At 48.9% G+C, this 21,198-nt stretch overlaps 1 protein-coding gene across 1 annotated transcript in view; it reads right to left on the minus strand.

Moving 5' to 3' along the window:
* NHS (NHS actin remodeling regulator) overlaps window positions 1-11,848 on the minus strand; it is a 262,826-nt gene extending 250,978 nt beyond the window's left edge. Inside the window, exon 1 of the mRNA XM_076356922.1 lies at window positions 11,449-11,848. Within this exon, the coding sequence (XP_076213037.1) occupies window positions 11,449-11,848 (400 nt within the window). The remainder of the gene's footprint in view (window positions 1-11,448) is intronic.
* Window positions 11,849-21,198: the final 9,350 nt, after the last annotated feature.

Here is a 21,198-nt window from a genome sequence, read left to right on the forward strand (position 1 = left end):
ACCCTGGGTCGTACTTTAAACAGGTGGCCAAGTGTCAAGGGGAACTCTGAGCACAGGTCCTGCAGCTCTGCTTCAGCCTCTCTCCTCCTCCTCTGTCAGACATGGGCGGTCAGCCTCATCTGCAGTCAATCTGTGGTCAAGGCTGCCATCCTAGCTCACCTCCCAAGCGCTCCAGATAGCTTCCTTGAAACAGATCTGGTCCCGAGCACTGCAGTGCACGGTGCACGTGGCTGGCAACTGCGCATCTTGTTTGTACAACACGTCTATCTTACCGCAGCCCTGCTGCCTTGCTGTGCGGGGATGGGTTGCACGGCTGGCTGATAGCAGATATATTGCTGCCTGGGTAGTCCCATGCCCCATGCCCCAGGCAGTGGCCCAGCCCCACAGCCCTGTCCTGGGCATGTCGGCTGGCCCAAGAGTGAGCAAGAATTTAGGACAAGAGGAAATGGCCTCAAGTTGCGTCAGGGGAGGTTTAGATTGGACGTGAGGAAAAATTTCTTTACTGAAAGAGTGGTTAAACATTGGAACAGGCTGCCCAGGGAAGTGGTTGAGTCCCCATCCCTGGAGGTATTTAAAAGACGTGTAGATGAGGCGCTTAGGGACATGGTTTAGTGGACATGGTGGTGTTGGGTTGACGGTTGGACTCGATCATCTTAGAGGTCTTTTCCAACCTTAATGATTCTATGATTCTATGATTCTAAGAATGAAACTGGAGACATCTGCGTGCGGACTAGCGTTGCTTTGCCACTCTGTCTTAAAAAGGGACAGCTTGCGGGCTCCGGGAACTGATTCACACCAGCCAAAGGCAATAGAGAACTAATGGTAAATCTTCAGGTGAACCTCCTAGTTTCCACTGGGAGGATTTTGTCCAGAACACAGCTTACCCAACCTCTGTCTGGGCACCAATGCCAAATCAAGCCTGTGGCAGCTGTAACAGAGGCCAAAAAATATTGCTGAAGTCGTGAAGCAGTGATACTTATTTTAGGCTATTAGCGGAGTAATGACAAGATGATTGCCACAAAATATACTTCAGCTAGAGTGCAATTTGAAAGTAAGGGAACTTAAACCAGTGAATTTAATGTGCCAGGCACAATGAATGCATTTACAACATCTATTAAAAGCAGGTTATATTTGGGGGAGGGGGTTAATTAAATCTTAGCAGGTTATCAGTAGTTTATTAACTGAACAAGACACCATCACATTAAAGATAATCAATGGAGAACAAACCACAGTCGTAAAAATTAATGCTGTTCATTCTCACAATGAGGGGGGTTTGCCTTTACCATTAACACAGAGGTAAAAGCGTAGCTGCATCCCCTGTGAAACCACCACAAAAAGAGGAGCAAAGGATAGGATGGCCCAAAAGGAAAGTCATTCAAGGCATAAGTTTCCAAAAAAAAGACTAAAATTGAAAAGAAATAATCAGTAATTCTAGAGGGGAAAGAGGAATACGAACAAGCAGTTTTGCAAGCAGCGGAACTAATGAAGCCTGGTTTTCTCCAGCTTTTATGTCATGCAAAGGACTGACTTTCACACTGAAGAAAATGTGAACTCCAACTGGAGCACTTTTTTTTATTGGGCTGGAACACTTATATGGGATTCTTTCCCCAGTGGATTTTCTAGTGTCTAATAAAGAACAAGCCCTTCCTTCAAATGCATCAGGAATAGTCTGTTCTCTCCTTTACCTGGCAGCCTCTTTTATGATTTCTACACGGTGGCAATGTAGTTGAAATTGTAGCGAATAACAGATATAAAATTTCTGAATGGCTGGTGTGAGATACGCAGGCATGCCCACCCCCTCCCCTGCTATACACGCACTGGGTGTGCTATTCCTTAATACTTGTTTTGATAAGAAACCAGGCTAAAAATGGTGGTATCAGAATAATCCATCCTATGGGGAAAATTTAACTTTGGCATGCTAACTGTGTGCAAGACTTCAGGCAATTTGCTACAGAGACCAAGACTTCAGGTTCCTGCAGCAATACTTGTTGCAGGGGAACAGGGTGAATATGGGAGGGGAGGCTGGATCTCTTCAGCATGCTGAGATAGGAGCCTCTGTGATGATGTTAACTGCTGGGGTACAGGAAGGCCAGGGGAGCTGTGTTTAGCACAGCCCAAAGCAGCAGAAGCTGTGCTGTGCAGCCAGAAGAGGTTTTGGATAAGTATGAGAAATTCATCCCCCCTAAAAACAAGGAGGGGGGGGGGGGGGGGAAAGAAGCTTGCATTCAAAACTTGGACTTGCAGAGCTATGTAGCTTCCAGGGTAAGAGCTGGGCATGTGAAAGTTAGTGGTCAACCCATGATACATGCTTTTCTTTTTGAGAAATTAATTAATATACATCTCTTGACTCTCCTCCTGTACACAGCACTTCACTAAAAGCCTCTTCACCAAAGAAAAGACCATGCCTATGCCAAGAACTGGCCCTCTTTTTCCTGCAAGTACATAAACAAACCTGACAGGGAGAAAAAATGGAGCTGGATAGTACCTGTTCTTTGGACCCACTCTGATTTGCGTGATAAGTATTTAATCATAATTAATCTCTCGTTTCACTTGAAATTAAATCGCCCCTTATCACATCTCACTAAATACTGGATGCAGTGAAACATGTATACCATCTTACAAAAAGTTCACCTGTCAGCATCGCAGCGAATTACTGCTGCTTATTCTGAGGTTCGTCATCAATAAGATCCGATTTCTGCAATCACGTGCAGTCACAGGCCACCTGAAGAGAACAACGCTTGGTAATACCCTTTCTGGGAGGGGGAACAAACAACAACAACAAAAACAGGCAAAATTGAGCATGCACAGAGCGCCCAGTTTTGCCTTTAAGGCAATCCAAAGCCTGTGCACACAGAGGAATTTTTCAGTGCACCCTGCATATTTCACTCCTAAAAATGCCCTGATTCTGCAGGCAGTGATACACACATCTTCAAGGAGAAGGATCAGCGCCTCTTCCCCTCAACTTGCCCTCCGTCCAGGACAACTTAAAGGTCTTTTCAAACATTGTCAAGCTAACAAAAAAACTTTGAGAAGGCAGGGGGAAAAGCTGCAGAGGCCTGAACAAGCTATGCATATTTATAGCACAAACACACCGCCCTATGCTCATTCTCCTTAATCACATGCACACGCTAGCAAGACGGCTCCTCCGAACTTTCTCAAGGACTCGGCCTGAGTGGCTATAGTTCAAAGTCCAACTGCCTTGGCAGCTGAAAAGAAAGAGAAAACCACGGTGGCTTTGTCAGAATTACAGTGATCCTATTAAAAAAAAAATGTCATTCTCTGCTGAGGCTTAACATGGCAGTGCCACGCAGCACTGATTGAATCCAGCAGCATTTCAAGCACACAGCTCCTGGTGTAATTAAACCACAGGCTTAATTAGGTTCCCATCACTATTGCTTTCTTCCTGCCTTCAGCCAAGAAGGTATAAGAAAAGATTGTCCAATACACGTACTGCAATTTAAAGTCTTGAGTTAAGAACACAGTGGGTGTATATCTGCTATAAAATCTACCCTAAAAACATGCCAGTTGTTAAACTAAGCAGTGCATTAGAAGCAGTTAGATACAATGAGAATGGAAATGGAAAGTATTCTAGGGAGATATTTCAGCTAAAACCAGCACACACTGTATGCTATCTTTTATTTTAATCATGCTCTAAGCCCTGCCTTTTTGAACTTTTTATAAATTCTGCTATCTCCCTTTGCAGTTACTTACATATTGGTATATAAATTCAAAGACGAGAAGCAATTAGGAATGAAGCGAAGACTCCCTCTCTTGATGCTAATACATCAAAGGAAGTGAAAAAACCTTCCCCCCGCATACACACTCAGTAACGCAGAGAGTCTCTGCTCTTCACAGCCTAATAGCTCAAGTAGTTCCAGTCGAGAGTCTGATGTCAGCCTCCGATTACACGGAGATGCCAAGTGATTGGAAAGAGCAGCTTCTGAAAATCCCAGCTCTCTGACTCAGAAGACCACATAACCCTGCAATGATGCTTTTAAAAATGCATATGTGTGTTATTCACATCAGCTGGTCATATTTTTTTCCCCACTTTGGGCATCATAACATTGCTTTTAAGAGTTCCCTGGGGGGGTCTCTGCTTGATTTGGGTACAACATGTCTAGGCATGTGTGAAGGAAATGTGTCAGATTAGGGACTTTTTAAAACAGCCGGCACTCCCCTGCACTCGATTTGTTTTGCTATCCAGTTTGGAGAGAGGAAGAGCCAGGGGCTGCCTTTGAACAGCCACGCTTAAGAAGCCTGCCTTTGCCAGAACGGAGAAGGAGAGGTTGGGACCGGCTCATGCCAGGGAGCAGTAAGGGCCGGCTTCCTCTCTTTTCTCCCCACCTCTGCGTATCTCTGCCAGATCAGCCATAATCTGATCCTTGAAACTGAAGCCACAGAACAGGTAAACCTATGTAAGAAATTTCAACAAAACCTGATTCTGCTGATCCAGAACAGCAGTTGAGTGGCACCGTTACACTGAATATTTATATTTCCTTCCCGCAAGTCCTTCCCTCAGTCCAAGGACATTTGAGAACTGTGCAAGAGTTTTCTGGAAACACTCCAGGCCCTTCATCTTTCATAAAGGGAAACTACCATCTTTTTTGCATGTGAATCAACAGGTGAATGACCTCCCCACGCCCTCAGTAAGCTATCAGAGTCCGCTTATTTCTTAATCTCCAGATCTCTCCTGTATCAGCAGGGAAACTAACCAAAAGTAGGAATGACTCCATTGATTTCACTGGAACACCCATCTTATGTTTCCATATGAACACATACATTAAATTATAAAGGCTCTTAAACAGAAGCATGGAGTTTTAAAGGGGCTGTGGGAAGCATTTCTGTTAAGCCATCAGATCCACAGTAAGCGAAAGTTGCTTATGGGCCTGACTATTTTCTCTGCAGTTTTACTCTTGTGTAAAAGAGTCCTCATTGGTCTTAAAGAAGTTAAGCCATTTCCACCAGGATTTTTAATAGACGCACTGAAAACTCTTGCTTGGCTCTTGAGTATGAGCAGAAAGAAGTTCCACTAATGATTATGATATTACACAGCTATATAGCTGCAGTGAGATGGGAATCCAGCTTTGAATATTTTTTGATATCAAGCCTTTTGACTGGCAGGCTCTCCATCTAGCAACAAAATCCCCAAACAGTTCAAACCTGTTACATTAGTTTAAGTACTATTTGTGGAATGAAAAGCAAAAGGAAGTATAGAACAGGCAAAGGCCTTCTGTGCTACACCAATGGAAGACCAAGTAAATGAGATTCAGCAAAACTCCTGAAGATTTACATCTATGTAACAGGGAATGGCTTCAGAGGAAAACCACCGCTGTCTGCTATTCATCTGTTACCAGGCTGTGCCAGATAAAGGCTAGTGAGTCTACCTGAGCACTGGGCTCTCAGAGCCTTTCCACTGAGAGTCTCACTGACCTCGGCGGGACAAAGGGTTTTACACTCTGCTTTTATCTGCAAACAGGCCAGAGTCTGCTTTCCACAAGCCAACGTGCCTGAAGGTGACAACCCCAAATTCCAAAGCGTTACATCCCTGCCAAAGCCACCTGACAAATTCCATCCCATTACTTTCTATCACGTACTAAATGGATGAGAAAAAAAATCTCTCAAGCCCAGCCTCTGAATGGTCGTGTTCTTGTGTAAAAGGTCTTCTATTGCTATTCTGTAAACAAAGATAAGGACTCTTTTTCCTAAATGACGGTACTCTAGCTAATGGTGCTCTAGCTAATGTTATGGTAAGGCAGGGATGGGGTTCTTACCTGAGCAGGTTTTTCTTCCTCTGTTCCTCTGTTGTTCTGACAACAGTAAAGGTAAGCAGGAAAGCTGATACTTTGGCCTCCCGTTCCTTTCAACTCTGCTAACTTGTCACCAACCCTCTGTATTTAGAAGAAGCCAAGCACTGAGGAGATTCTCCAACTTTCCCACACCCACAACTTGGGGTATTTGCATTCATGGGCAAACTACAGTCAAGTGCACCAGAGAGGCGAGTTCTCTAACACTAACAAGTAAGCAGCAACCAGCACAAAACCAGAAAACCACACCTGGCAAGTAAAGCCAAAAGCCCTTCTCCATTTCCAAAGTGAAGAAGCTGTGTCATTCAATTTGGGCAGGTGCAGGACACAAAGCTGAAGGCAATGGATTACTACATTCAGCGTACAACTCTGTTTTTCTTTGGAGGTTTTATTCTGCACCCAACAAGGATTTGCCAATTAATATGATTTCAATGTACAAAGGGAGCTCCGAATACATCCTTGTGCCTCACGTCCCCCAGGCTACATTAGTGTGTACCTCTAAAAGTATAACTACCCTTACACTTAGATATGCTCATACACTATAAAGCACTACAATACAGAGTTAGGGGAAGCTAGAAATCAATTCTCATTTGTCTCCAGCAGTATCACAGATATTTTCATGTAAATGTGTCCAACCCATGGAGGTCTACAGTTGTGCCTCAGCACAACAGAAAATCCATATAATGAAAATTGCACTTTAAATTCTCTAGGATTTTGTGAAGCTGGGATGAAGCACAACACTTATCTACCCAACTTGCACCTGCTTCTTTTTTCTTTCAAGATGGCACTGACTCTTAAGGTCTTATGTACCTGCCTGGAGATCTCTGCAAGTATGCTCACCAAAACTTAGCCTGGGATGGCCTTCCGATGCAACTGTATCTTAAGCAGCAATTGAGACATCAGCACGTTAAGTCAAGGCGGAGGAGCGGCGTTATCTGCTGAGCTTTGGGTCCAACATATGGTTTGTAAAAATGGTAGGATTGTGGCAGAAGGCACATAAAAACCTTACAATTGATTAAACATTTCCCTGCAGTGCTCAAAACCCAAACAGGAGAGCATTGTATCAGTGTGTAAAAACAAAAACAAACAAAAACCCCAAACCAAACAAAATCAAAACCAAACCACCTAAAAAGCACAATGAAAGAGACTAAAAGCAAAAGTGAAACTAGCCAGGCTGTTCTCAGTAACCGACTTCAATGAAACAGAATAAATTAATGCAGAGCCTAAAATGATAAAGAATCAGTTCACAGCTGTCTTTTTTATCTCAATACTGACACTTCAGGAAAGAAGAAAAACCTATAGGGGAGCTCACTGCAGAGATCCACGGGCCTCTGAAGAGCAGAGTAACACGGGAGATCCCCACACTTCTAAGCGGCTGTATCACTAACTGCAAGCACGTAGGAAAATCAGGAATGGAAAAGTGGAGCAATGAAGATACAGCAAGCAACCTCTGGAAACGATACAGCTTTTAGAAAGATTGGCTACTGGTAACACATTGATGCTTTCAGAAAAAAAGCCTGGAATGTGTGGAATTCTCCAGGATGCCAGGGTGCAAAGAGGATCTCGTTAACTAGGGCTTTCTAAATCTGCTGCCCGATCATTGCCGATTATTCAGAAAGCAAGATGGCTTACATCATCAGTTTCTGAAAAGTACAATATTCCACTTAGACTGCCAGATCTGTAGTCCCCTGGACTGAGAAATCATCTTTCCAAATAATAACGGATGCACCGAGTCCCAAGTCTACACACAAATCCAGCACTTCTCCTACATTTCTGTATTACCAAGATAATCAAGCATCTAATAATAAAACTGGGCAGTACCACACTGCTCGGTTCTCTTGCTGGTAATAAGAAAACTCTAAGCAACAGCCAGTCTGACAACAATCATGTTATTCCCACATGGTTCTGCTTTAGAAGCAGACCCTGGAGCTGCTCATGATGAAAAGCAGTAAAGTACTTGGAGTGGCAGAAGGGCAAAGTAGTTAGTTCAGGAGCTGAGCAGGAAAACATTTCTCACCCTTGTTTCTCTTCCAGTCAGAGGGTGGGAAAGGATTCATATTTGCAAGATGCTAGCTGGCCAGAGGCTTATAAGAAAGATGAAAGGACAAGCAGCATCTGGGAAGGCAGAGGCAAGGGACCTTGAGTTTATGAAGACGACCTGCTTGTGACTGCCCAGAATCAGTCCTTTATTGCACCTAACAAGATTTTCCAATCACGCTTTCTGAACAGCGGCAAAACCAAAAGCTACTTTACCAGTAGCTCAGCAGAGGAGTTTAAGTTCTTTTCTTAAAGCAAAGCGTTCCCAGTCTTGCAAATGTTCACCACTTCAATAATAACAGAGCTGAGAATGTTAAGGCCTCATGGAAATGACAGCAGTAGTGATAAGCATTACTGGAAAAATGTCAGTTTAAATTAATTTCAGTTTTCTGTTAATAGTCCCTGAACCCAGCATAGATGTTTCATTTGAATACAACACATAATTTTCAATATAAAATACAACATTATTATGCAAAATTGTACGATACGGTATTTTCAAGAGAGCTCCTTTCCTGCTCCCCTTCCCCTCGGTGTCATCTCTGCGATTGCCAAGGAATGGCATTCTGGGCAAGGGATGGGGGTAGGGCAGCCCCTCTAACCACTGGCTCCAGTAGCTCCCAAGGTGGCATTAGCCCATTCTTTCCTTTTCCTCACCTAGCCTGTGCCTTCACAAGGGAATCTCGGAATCCAGCTGGCTTACGAGGCATGGAGAAAAAGGCCTTCCAATGTCACAGCTCAGTATCTAGGGCACGTCTGGTAGCGTTATTCTCAAATCACTGTGCTGCACTTGGTGTTAGAACATCAAGAATGTCTCATTGTGGCAAGATAGCCTAGTAGTTTTAAACTGAGTACTTAAAAAATGTATGGTTGGGCCACACTGTTGTGATGCTAACATACTAGTACATGGCATCTCGGTCAACATGCCAAGCAGCCCAGCACCTCCAGACTCCTGGTATGCAACAAGTTCAATGCGACCATTACAGTGACGCCATGGGTGCAGGGGCTGCATGCCTGTCACCAACTTGTTCCTTGTGGTGCGAGTCCAAACTTCCAGCCAGTTCTGAGTTATTCTTAGATGTGTCATTTGGGCTGGACAGCCAAATGCCAGCCCAAAGGCCACCTCATCATTCCCATGTTTGCCACGGGAGGTAGAAGTCGGTATACCTTAATGTGATGCTGGTAAGGTCCTGGGCAGACCTGTGACCACCTGCGATTGCTCTCTTGGTTTCAAAAAACCAACAGGGTGCAGTGACTTGAGTGTAATACTGTCAGGAGTGAATTGTGTAGGTGCTTCATGCTTAAAATGAACATTAGCATAGTCTTGCTGAAAGCAATAACGAAGGAGGAGGTGTCAGCCCAGAAAGGAGAAAGCACGCTATCATTATACACTACAGCGAGGGTGAGCAGTTTCCTGCCAGGCGGTTTTATCTGGCCCTTGGGAACACTGAGCAGTCCGGAGGCCAAAGGGAGGTGTTGCTGCGGATGCGTATGGATTTGGGGGATGTGAGAAGATATGCAGAACGGTGCAGTCCAGCTCCAGGTCCCAGTTGAGATGTTCAGACATAGCACTATGCAAATGCAGCTGTGCTGGTCCAGCACTGGATGGGGAATAAAAGCAGCCGGAGCACGCAAAGAAGTTGACTGCTCATGCACTTTGGGTCAGTGTGGAGGCTTTCACCTTTACAGCACGTGGCACAGCGCTGCATGGAAAGAAGCGATGAGGACTGGGCGACGTGCCTGCGAGCAGCTGTATAGCTGGAGGCAAGACGCACCCCTACTGGAGGATGGGTAGTGGCAAAGCCCAGCACTGTGGAGGAGCCCTTGGCTGGCCAGACCGAGGGACATGTGCAGCTCTATCAGCGGCACTGCGCTGTACATTGTACTGTATACAGGGGGGAGGAGGAACAGCAGGCGGGCACAGGGAAGATCATGACCAAAAGTCTCACCACTCCTAAAGAGAGAAGGATTTAGAGGAAAACAGAACACCACCAAAGAAGCAGATTCTGTATTTATCATCGCAGGGGTAAGGCCAGACTCTCTAATTAAGCACATGACATAACTGTGCTGTAATATCAAGGTTTTGCACTGTTGTTTGAAAGCAAGCTGCACTTGCACAATCCAGAAAGAAAAAAGCCGTACAGATTAGAAAGGCTAAGCTCTGCTCTCACTTACATTAGTATATACCCACAGTTACTCAGCTCAAAAGACTTACAGACGAGAATGTGATACAAGGAGTTTCATTTCCTTAGACAGTTCCCTCACTACATCGGCCAAGCCTCCTTCTCACCGCAGTTTCCAATCACAGCCCAGCACTCTGCTCTGATTACACACTCGTCCTGAAACCACAGAAAGCCTCCCTCGGTCTGATCTACAGTTGATGTATGTTAATATATCACCAGCAAAGTCACTCTACAGCTGCCGAGGATCTAGTTTAAATACTGCTGAATACTTAAGGCTTGATTCTGTTAATCAGTACAGCTTAGACCCTAGAAGAGTTACTTATATTTCCACACCACTCCAAAGGGGAGAAAACCCAGAGCACGATTTTTTAAATGGCACGTTCATTAAAAACACCTAGAAGAGGGCATGCTCTCATTTACCCCAGTGTAAATTCACTTCACTGTACTCACTGGAGGTACTCGGGATTTAGAGAGGAACAGCAGAAAGCAAAAACTAAGCCAAATTCCCCTTTGAAGCCATTGCTTTTCCTAAACCAGATATTAAGAGGACAGGATCGACACCAATCTCTGCTACTCCAGACTTCCAATCCACAGCCCTACCTATCAATATTCACAAGCGCTTGGGGAGTGTATGCGCCAGTGAGAGTACAAATCATTACACTGCTGTGAACACGAGCCATATTCAGCAGAAATCAGCAGCTGTTAGGACTACGGAGCCTGTCACCGCTTTTGTAGTTTGGGTGGAGAAGAAGCAGGATTCAAGCACTTACTGCTCATAACACAAGTCGCATATTGCCTTGATCTTTTCCTCCCCCCCGCCTCCCCCCGGCTCTTTAAACAGAAAGAAGTCATTAACCAAACTTCCTTATTTTATAGCCCCGAAAGTTGGCTAACGACGAAGCAGCTTTATTATTTCTACTTAAGAGCTTAAAATTTCGATCGGGAAGTCAGAGACACTTCTAGGGAGAAGACAAATCTGTCCGGAAAGGGGGACAGGCCGGCAAAGGGAGAAAACCCAAAGATGCCCGGGGACGGGGGATCATCCCCATCCCCACCACCCCCGCGGGGCCCCGCAGACTAACCTCAGCCCCCTCCCCGGCCAAACCCTTGGCTGCAGAAGATGCGCCCCGAGAGCCCCGCCAGCCAGCTCCTTATGTAAGGCACAAACCACTGACATCATCCCTCCCGCCGGCATCGCCGCGGCGCCCAGCGGCGCCCACCGACCCGACCCGACCCGACCCGACCCGCGCCCGCCCGGCACGGCACGGCACGGCGCGGCGCGGCCCCTTCCCACCCCGCCGCCGGGGCTCCCTTCGCACCGGCTCCGTCCCACAAACTTTGCACGGAGGGTTACCGGGGGATGGCTTCCCCCGCCGGGCGCCCCGGGCCGGCCCGGGCTGCGGTGCGCCCCATCCCGCGGTACTTACGCACTGCCTCCTGCTTGGGGTCGAGGCCGCGCACAGCCCCCTGGAGGCCGGCGATGCGGCCGTGCAGCGCCCGGACGCGGCGGTGGGTGCCCTGGATGTCAGCCTCGACCTCCTGGAAGAGGGTGCAGGCGTGCCGGGCCACGTCGGAGAGCTGCCGGAGGATCCGCGACAGGGCCACGTTGCTGACCGAGCAGAGGTCCAGCACCATCAGCACCGCCGCCGCCTCCCTCTCCCCGCCGCCGGCCGCCTCCGCGCCCTCGCCCGCCGTCCCCGGCTCCTCCGGCGGCGCGTCCCGCGGCGGCGGCGGCGGCTCCGCGCCCCAGCTCTCCTCCAGCACGGAGGCGGCGGGCTGCCGCCGGCACAGCCGCTGCGGCTCCACGGTCCGCTTGGCGAAGGGCATGGCCGAGCCCTCGGCCGGGGCTCTCCCGGGCTCCCGCGGGCACTGGCGGGGATCGCTGCCCTCCTCCTCCTCGCCGCCGCCGCCGCTCCTTGCCCCGCCGCCGTCACTCGCGGGCGGCCGCCGGCGGGCGGCTCATCGCCTCGCTCCCTCCCTGCGCGGGGCTCCCGGGCTGCGGAGCAGCCGCCGCGCCGCCGAGCATCCGCTGCTGCCGATGCCGATGCCGCCGCGGGGAGCCGGGGCGCATCCGCGCCGCCTCGCTCGCTCGCTCGCACGCCGTCCTGCTCCGGCGGCGGGTGTGAAGGGGCGGCCCGAAAACCCGGAGAGAGGAATCCCGCGGCCGCGAGGAGGAGCGAGCCGCCGAGCCTCCCGCCCGGGAGAGCGGCGGGGCGGGGGCGGGGGCCGGGGCCGGGGCCCGCCGAGCCGCCGCCGCCGCGGGGAGGCGCTGCAGGGCCCGCCGTGCCGTGCCGCACCGGCGGGGGAGCCGCGGCCCCGCTGGCCCCTGTCAGGCGGGGGCCGCTGCTCCGGGAAGACCGCGGCCCGGCCGGGGCGACTCTTTTCCTCTGCGCCCCCCGCCCCAGCCCGTCTCCCCTCCGGCGGGCGCACTGCTCAGGTGCGAAGAAGAAGGAAAAGATGCCGAGAGGGGCAAAAGGGAACCCAAGTCAGGAAGGCCCGACCGCTGCAGGAGGCCGGTGCCTGCCCACTGGTGTCACCTCTCGGGGTACCGTGGAGGATACGGCACCCTCCGAAGTCAGGTGGATGCACTTGGATACCCGGCTTCTTAGGAGGTGTCGGGGAAAACTGGGTTCCGGTCAGACAAGGAGCACCGTTTCTGACCCAAGGCAGCTGAGCTTGCTTACATACACTCCTGAAAGTTGAACATGCCTAATGAGCAGGCATGAAATCTGAATGTAAACTGTAAATTATTAGTGGTAAATATGCTGTAAGGGATGAGGCCCAAGTGACTGTACTGTGAGCCCGGACAATGCCCTGAGAGAAAGCTCCAGAAATAGCAAAAGGCAGTCATGGGGAGGGGCCTGGTGTCACTTCCCTTGACTGACTGGTGTCTCAACCACTCCTGGAACTGGGGCGAGAGAAGGTTCCAGAAGTCCAGGGACTGGGGCCAATAAATAGGGGCACGTATGGGCCTCGGGGGCACTCTCTACACTGAACACCCCTGTTGGCAGGTCTGACGCTGGATCCAGGACTGGTGATCTCCCTATGTCTCCCCGCCTCTAGCATGTGCTCTCTCTTTCTTTTCTCTTAAAGTTGTTAAGTAACACAAGGCCTACCTTGACTTCTCATAAAGCTGCATAGCTTAGGTGGATATGATTGTGAGAGGGTCAACATTTACAGAATGTTTGTTCCGTTAAAGTTGATGTTTATGTACGGACCTTGAGTGTTATCTCACCTTAATCCACACCGAGGGGATTTGCGAATCTTAGTCACTCTCCCCTTCTTGTAGGTGGGATGTGACATATAAATTGGCGCCACGGACAGGATCCCCTCAGTGTTGGAAGGTCCTGAGGGGTACCGACTCTCCACCTGGTGAGTGTGGGTGGGGAGAGCCGAGAAGTGACCTCTCAGCGATAAGCCAGGAGAGGTTCGAGCAGTGGCAAGCCACGGCTGCCTGGGAAATGCCGGTGCTTGACTGCTCCCCTGTTATTGAAAAGTTGAAGGAATGTAAGATGTGCCCTTCCCCACCAGGAATGGCATGGGCCCATGTTAGTTGGCACAATGCAAAAGCTGTAGCAGATAAAATTACAACACTCATGAAGGAACAAAAGGCGTGACCAGGAAAAGGGAAAGCCACGGTGTGTGCTGTGTTGGGAGCAGCACTAGTGGCAGCCCAGAAGGAGAGGCACCTGGTTAAGCGAACTAACGATGAAATGGTTGAATCCTTGCAAGAACCCTGTCTCCACTTACGGGACGGGAAGGGCCTCAGGGAGACTTGGCAAGTTGATTACATAGGACCCTTTAAAAGGTCAGACGCGAAGCAGTATGTTCTTGTTGGGGTGGAAGTGGTGTCGGGACTTAACCAGGCTGAGGCCGTTGCGAGAGCAACTGGGGACAACACGGTGAAAGGGTTGAAGCTATGGTTTAGTTACCTAAACCCCAGTCGATCCAATCAGATGACAGTAGCCACTTTACTGCGGGGGTGGTTCAGGAATGGGCAAAAGGCGAGGGAATACAACAGATATTTCACGCCCCCTACTATCCTCAAGCTAGTGGGATAGTGGAAAGAACAAACGGATTGCTGAAACGTGTCCTTAGCCCCTACGATTCCGGATGGCCTGCACGACTCCCTGACGCTGTAGCAAAAGTGAACAGTCACTGGAGGGCCAATGGATGTCCCAGGCTCACCACATTTTGCCACAAACCCCCCGCCCTGCTCCCAGGGAAGAGGTAAACGAAGGACCCGGTAAAACCACTCCACTACCCAGGACAACCCGTTTTGGTAGACTTACCAATGGTAGGAGAAGTACCCTTAACTCTGAAAACTCCGCTAACCTTCTATGCCTAGGAAGCCACTGACGCCCACGGAAGGGATCATCGAATTAGTACTAGATGGATTGTGCCGTCCTTTTGAACCTGCTCTGTTCTTGTTCTGTGTATTTGCAGGTCGTCGCAGAAGCCTTTACGGACCATATGCATACATTATTACTCCTAGTGATTATTTGCATCATCTGTGTAGTTTTCTTTATTGTTTTTGTATGTTATAGCAAAGCACAATGCTTTGGAAAACCCTCTTCCTCACCTTCGCCATCCTTGGTGAGGGAAGAGGAGATGAGTCTCCGAACCTTGCCTGGGAACTAATTCAAGGGTTCGTGCTCATCTGGAATCATACTAACCAAGGAATTGGTGTCCCAATTCCCAAGTCTTCAGAAAAAGGTATTGGCTTCTCTATAGTTAATCTTAACCTCTCCAAGTTGCTGGAAAGTAAATTACATACAATCATTAATAACTGTATCACCAATTGCACTTGGGGCAGAGTGAAAGCTCCATTCGAGAATCAACCTAACAATACTTTTGGTGGGGCCTGGAGGGTGAACCAGGATGCGTTTTATCAAATTCCCCCAGAAAATTGGACTGATCTTTGGAACAAAACATGTAATAGATGGAATATGAGTGATCCGGTAACTCCCATGTTGGAAGCTCCATTTAGATTGCCAATATCTCCTTGTCCTGAAGATCTGATGAGCATACATAACGCGTCAGGTAAATGGTGGAGCCAAACTCACTGTGCGAATCCCCACAGGATATCATGTACCCACATCCCCTACTGGCCTCCACCTCCTGAAACGGAACCTTTTGAGCACCCCTGTACGGTAAAGTGGTCTCCTACACGGTGTATACAGATTCCAGATCACCCAGGCCAGGAATATGCTAAAATTAATAGAAGCAGGTATGAGTGGGCTTGGTCTATCAAACATATGTTGTATGGAGACACCAATCCCGATCATCCAGTTGATGAGAAATATGCTGAAGTCCCCTCCTGTACCACAACCCTAAATTGCACCACGGGTGCAGGAGGCCCCATTGAGATATGGTATATCCCTGAACTCCGAAGCTTTATAGGGGATATGTGTACTTGTTGGGGATTTCCTTCCCGGGGTTTCCGAAATTTGGACAATAGGTGCAACGGAACCTGGAAAACGGGAAGAACTGCGATTAGGTGCGGTATTCCCACAAGCCATGGTCCAGAATGCTGAAAGGTGTGGGATAGGGACCTACAGGGTACTTGGGTACCCAGAGACGATGGTTACCAATGTAGTACAACATGGTACCCTGCCCCAAAAGGAACGTTATGGGGATGCTCGAATGGAAAATTATATTCCCATCTTAATGTGAGACAACATGCCGGATTACAGTGTGGAATAGGAGTTCCTAAAATGCGTCCTTCTAGAGTGTTCAATTTCTCAGTGCCTCATCAAAACAGAAGGCACCGGGAAAGTGATGGGCCACAGGCGTGACCCGAGTGGGCGGTGCGTGGAATCTGAGTACCCAATTATTATACCTGGGACATGACAACATCTCTGATGTTAGAAAATATATTTACCCCATATGTGACCCTTAAAAGACACCAGTTTGTCTTAGAAAATCTGACCTGGCAAGTACACGTCCTAAGCAATTGGACCAATCATGCCTTCAAGGAAATTAATTTACAGATTCAACAGGCGTCTAAAATGACTTTACAAAACAGATTGGCTTTAGATACGTTATTGTTAAAAGAGCAGGGAGTATGTGGAATGTTAAATCTCACCGATGGGGAATGCTGTCTCACCATACACAACGCAACTACCACCATAGAAGAAGCGCGAAAGAGGATGAGAGAGGTGTTGGAGCAGACCGGAGAGCTTTTCCAAGCAATGCAGCTGAAGGACTGGTTTAACAGCTGGAGCCCTGGATCTTGGTTCAACTCTCTCCTGAATTCACTGGGACTTACAGGTTGGGGAAAATGGCTATTAAATATTGCTATAGTGTTGGGCTGTGGGTTCTTGATTTTGATGATTGGCCTTGCTATTGTAAAATGTATGATTTCGCGACTTTCATCTTCTCTATCCTCTATCCGTTATGTGAGTATCACCACCCTGGATGAAGATTAGAGAGACAATGTTTGAGCCACGGGGTGGGTGTGAGAGACTGAAAGAGTTAATGTGTGTTGATGTCTCAAACATTGTGGCAAAACAGGTTACGGTGGTCTCCGCAAAGGAGAAGTTGGTTAAGGCAGGACGCGGAGGGCATGCTGGAGGGTGCGCAGTTCCATGTTCTGATAGGCCTGGCATGACAACGCACCGTATATGGCCCGAGGTCATACAGAGTTTATTCGAGGAAGGGGCTCATGACCACCCAAAAGACCCTTTCGCGACCACCCCCAGAATGGCGCCTGCGCAAAGGATCGGGAGTTACATAACTCCCCGAGGGGCGTGGCTGGCGCACTTGAGAGGTGGGGACTGGACTATAAAAGGCACCACTCCAAGGAGCCACGTGCGCGCCCATCACCGGAGGATTGCCACGTCTGTCATCATCACTGTGGGGTCCAAGGGTTGCGATACCTCTCTCTCTAGCTCTCCCTCCCCTTCCCCCCCCCTTAAAGTTGTTAAGTAACACAAGGCCTATCTCGACTTCTCATAAAGCCACATAGCTTAGGTGGATATAATTGTGAGAGGGTCAACATTTACAGAATGTTTGTTCCATTAAAGTTGATGTTTATGTACGGACCTTGAGTGTTATCTCACCTTAATCCACACCAAGGGGATTTGCGAATCTTAGGTGCTGGAGCGTGTCCAGAGAAGGGCAACAAAGCTGGTGAAGGGTCTGGAGAACAAGTCTTATGAGGAGCGGCTGAGGGAACTGGGGTTGTTTAGCCTGGAGAAAAGGAGGCTCAGGGGAGACCTCATCGCTCTCTACAACTACCTGGAAGGAGGTTGTAGTGAGGTGGGTGTCGGTCTCTTCTCCCAAGTAACAAGCGATAGGACGAGAGGAAATGGCCTCAAGTTGCACCAGGGGAGGTTTAGATTGGATGTGAGGAAAAATTTCTTTACTGAAAGAGTGGCTAAACGTTGGAAGAGGCTGCCCAGGGAAGTGGTTGAGTCCCCATCCCTGGAGGTATTTAAAAGACGTGTAGATGTGGTGCTTAGGGACATGGTTTAGTGGACATGGTGGTGTTGGGTTGACAATTGGACTCGATGATCTTAGAGGTCTCTTCCAACCTTAATGATTCTGTGATTCTATGATTCTTCGTCACTCTCCCCTTCTCGTAGGTGGGACATGACATACACAGAGCAGATACCGCAGAAAGAGCTACCATAAAAGGAGAGCCAAGCAGCTGCAAATGCAGGCATCCCACAGCTTGGAAACGCTGGCTTGAGTTTGCCCACTTAACCCTAACTTGTCATCCTTGCACACGTGTGTGGCAATACAATCTGTCATTATGTGACCACATACAGGCAGCTTTCAATTACCTCTGGTCAAATAATCTGAGTTGCAGATATCTGTGCCGAAGAGAGCGTTGCCGCCAGCCCGGTGGTACGTGCACCCTGGCCTCTGCGGGCACAGCGACCTGCTCCTGGGACAAGCTTAGGTCCAGAGCATGGATACGGTTCGTTTTGCAGAACTCGAAGTCTGAGCTGATAAACTTTGCCGGCCCTGCTGCTGGCTTTTGGTACAGACAGTTCACATGCCTTCATGCTGTGCCTCTGGGAAGGGGAACACACCGCCATGCAGAGTTAGCACGGGTCTTTAGCTCAAGTTTCTAACTCAGTTTGAAATGGGCAGCCCTGGCCCTGTGCTCGGAGGGGGAGGAGGGCACAGAGCCTGCTGCTGCCTGCCCCAGTCTCAGTGCCACCTCCCCATGCCTCCTGGGGGGCCTGAAGTTTGGGTGCAACCCAGTGGGAGTGGGCAAGGATCTGAGAGCTGTCACAGACCCAGGGGCAGTGCTTAAGCAGTACTAAAAATATTTCTTGGACCTGAGCGGAGCCGCTGTTAAAATCACTGGGACATTTGTACCCTGTACTCCTGAGTTTCTTCCGCAGCAGGGTAGCTTTTAGCCCTGGTAATGGAGCACGGACTGTACTGCTCTTCCCACCTGTGGGAGTCATGGCATGTTATTTATAAGCCACTGAAAGGTATTTTAGTATTTCACTTGAGATTCATAAAAGGGGAGGGAGTGGTTAAGTTTCAGTGCTCCAGAAAGAGCAGCAGCTGTCCAAACTGTCACAAGATAAGGACTACAGGAGTCAAACCTGTTGGAAACAGCATTGTAGCACTCGCCAGGCAGGGGCAGGAGCTACCTGTGAGGAAAACAGCTCAGGCACTCATCCTGCCTCTCTCTCAGGCACCCAGCGAGCCGCTGCATTGGGCCATTCATAACAGGTAAAAGCTGCAAGAGGCAGGATTTTAGACTGCACCTTACCACAGCCTTCCGGTTGCATGTAATGTCTGACCAGCTTGGGTAGGACAGGAGCTGTGCAGCTCTCTTCCTTCCCTTGAAAACAATGCCTTGGTTCCTACAGCATATCCCTACTCATCCTCAGCAAAGCTACCAGAAGCCGGCACTTGCTCTTCCTTTACCTTTCCCGGTCTGTTATTACTAGTCCGCATTACCGTAGGCTCCATGGTCTCTCTCTTTGTCTCAGGCTTGGAAAGGTACAGCTCGCCTTAGGGACACTACTAGTCCCATGATGATTGTGTGACTTCTGTATGTAACAGCACGAGACGCACGCAGTGTCGAAGCCACACGAGTGAACTTGTTTAAAGGAGGCAGGTCCTGCCAAGTCTGTGCATCTCCACCATAGGGAGCTTATCTTCATTTTGGAGGTCTCATTGCATTTCTGTCCTTCCTTCCATGAGTGTAGATGTTGCCCTTTCTCTTAGTTCTTCATTGCAAACAGAACAGACTCCAATACACAGCTCGGGTGTGGGGTGCTGGCACTTTCCACCAGGCAGGTAGAGATGACATCTCAGTTTCCTCTGGTCAGAATACAGCTCCTAACATTGCAGGCGCTGGGGGGGTGAGGTAACGCCTCACCCCAGTCATGCACCTACTATATGTTTTCCATGAGTAATATCGGGTGGTGCGAATCCAAATTCAGCAGCTTCTCGGCTGCCTGCGGGATTGCTCTTGGTGTGTCTGTTCAATAGCAGACGTAGTAAGTGGGGAGCCATCCCAAAGGTTAAACTCAGCCTCAGGGGACGGGTGTCTGGAGGCTCTCTCTGTAGCCAACGGACAGGAAAAAATTCTTCCATGCGGGGTTTTGAATGCTTAAAGTTGGGCCTCAGCTCTGAAGTGCCCCTCAGAGGGGCCTGTGCCTCTGCACTGTCTGCAGGGGCAGCCCAGGGTGGATAGCTTCCCTGGGCTGAAATTAAACCTCAAGAGTATTCCCCAGGATATTAATTTGTGAACACATCAGCCTGGAGCAACCTTCCACTTCAACAGATTTCAAGAAGCACTTACAGACCTCGGAGATTGAGACATGTCAGAAAGAATATCAGTCATGAACAGAGATGAGTATGTGAAACAGTTCCTTATGTATTTATTTATGGCAGGAAAAGCCTCCTCTTGGACTGTACTGCTTTCTCACGTGTGTGAGCTGTATTCCCTGCGTTCGCTGCTGTAAATTTAGGTTGGGATGCTGCTGTGGATGGCATTGGCTTTCACCCATGGCAATGAAAGCCTTCACAATGGTTTGCTTCAGACATATGATATGGGGGCAGAAGAATGGGCAAAAAGGGTAAAAGAAAGGCCTTGCTTGACCTCTCACCGGTGCTGCTGGTGGTAGGCGGGCACCTGGTCGTAACCTACAGTAGCTGCTGTGCAGCTTCCCACCCCCATACCACAGCTGTATTCATCCCCTGGCTTGCATTTGCTGCTGATATCCTTGCTGAGGTGTGATTTTACAGCGACACCAGCTAGGGGATATTCGTGCTGATGGAGGTAGAGGGCAGGACCATTGGCAGCTGAGAAGGAATCTGGTTCCCTGCTGCAGCGAGCTGCAGGAAGCAGGGAGGTGGGATTAGGCAATCTCACCCGGTTTGGCAGGGCTGCTCTGGCCTGCTGCATTATGTCCTGTTCTGCAGTGCCAGAAAGGGAGGAGAGGCTGATGAGTGCTGTAAGCTATTGTCATTTCCTCCTCTTTCCACGGCTGTCGGGAGGATGCCTTTAGGCATCATATTAATGAAGTTGTGGCCTTTTGACCATGACGTGGCATCTGTCATCACTGATGCTAGCCCCCCCCCTAAGTATATCGCTTATTTATTCTCAGCAAGATGTCACAGACAGAACATTACCAAACCTGTATCCACTTAGGCTAGCAAAAAGTATCCTTGTTTGGAAACTCCCTTCAAGGTTCAGCTGCCATTCTGCCCTTAGACCTGACAGTGACGTTCATTGATCACACCAAGGCCACATTAAAGGTAAAAGCCCATAAGGCAGGAAAGTAGCACAGTCAGGGCAGTTCACCGTGAGTCTGGCCCTGCTCATTTCAGACTCTCAGCCCTGCCAGTTTGTCTCAGAAGGAACATGTTAAGATCATGTCCAAAACATGGGATGTTAGGATTTTAGCTGGGAAATACTTTTGCTGAAGAGGTTCCCTGGGTTTGAATGGCTTAGTCAGGCAAAAAGGCTGGTAATTCAGCTTTTGACAGTATGTCCTATGTTCCCCAAAACACCCTTCTGTTTGGGACACGGAGGTGATTTCATCCTTCAATATGATCTAGCCTTTAGGCTATCTAGCGATAGGACGAGAGGAAATGGCCTCAAGTTGCACCAGGGGAGGTTTAGATTGGATGTAAGGAAAAATTTCTTTACTGAAAGAGTGGTTAAACATTGGAACAGGCTGCCCAGGGAAGTG

Source organism: Aptenodytes patagonicus, chromosome 1 (genome assembly GCF_965638725.1).
Source record: "Aptenodytes patagonicus chromosome 1, bAptPat1.pri.cur, whole genome shotgun sequence".
Lineage (NCBI taxonomy): Eukaryota > Metazoa > Chordata > Aves > Sphenisciformes > Spheniscidae > Aptenodytes > Aptenodytes patagonicus.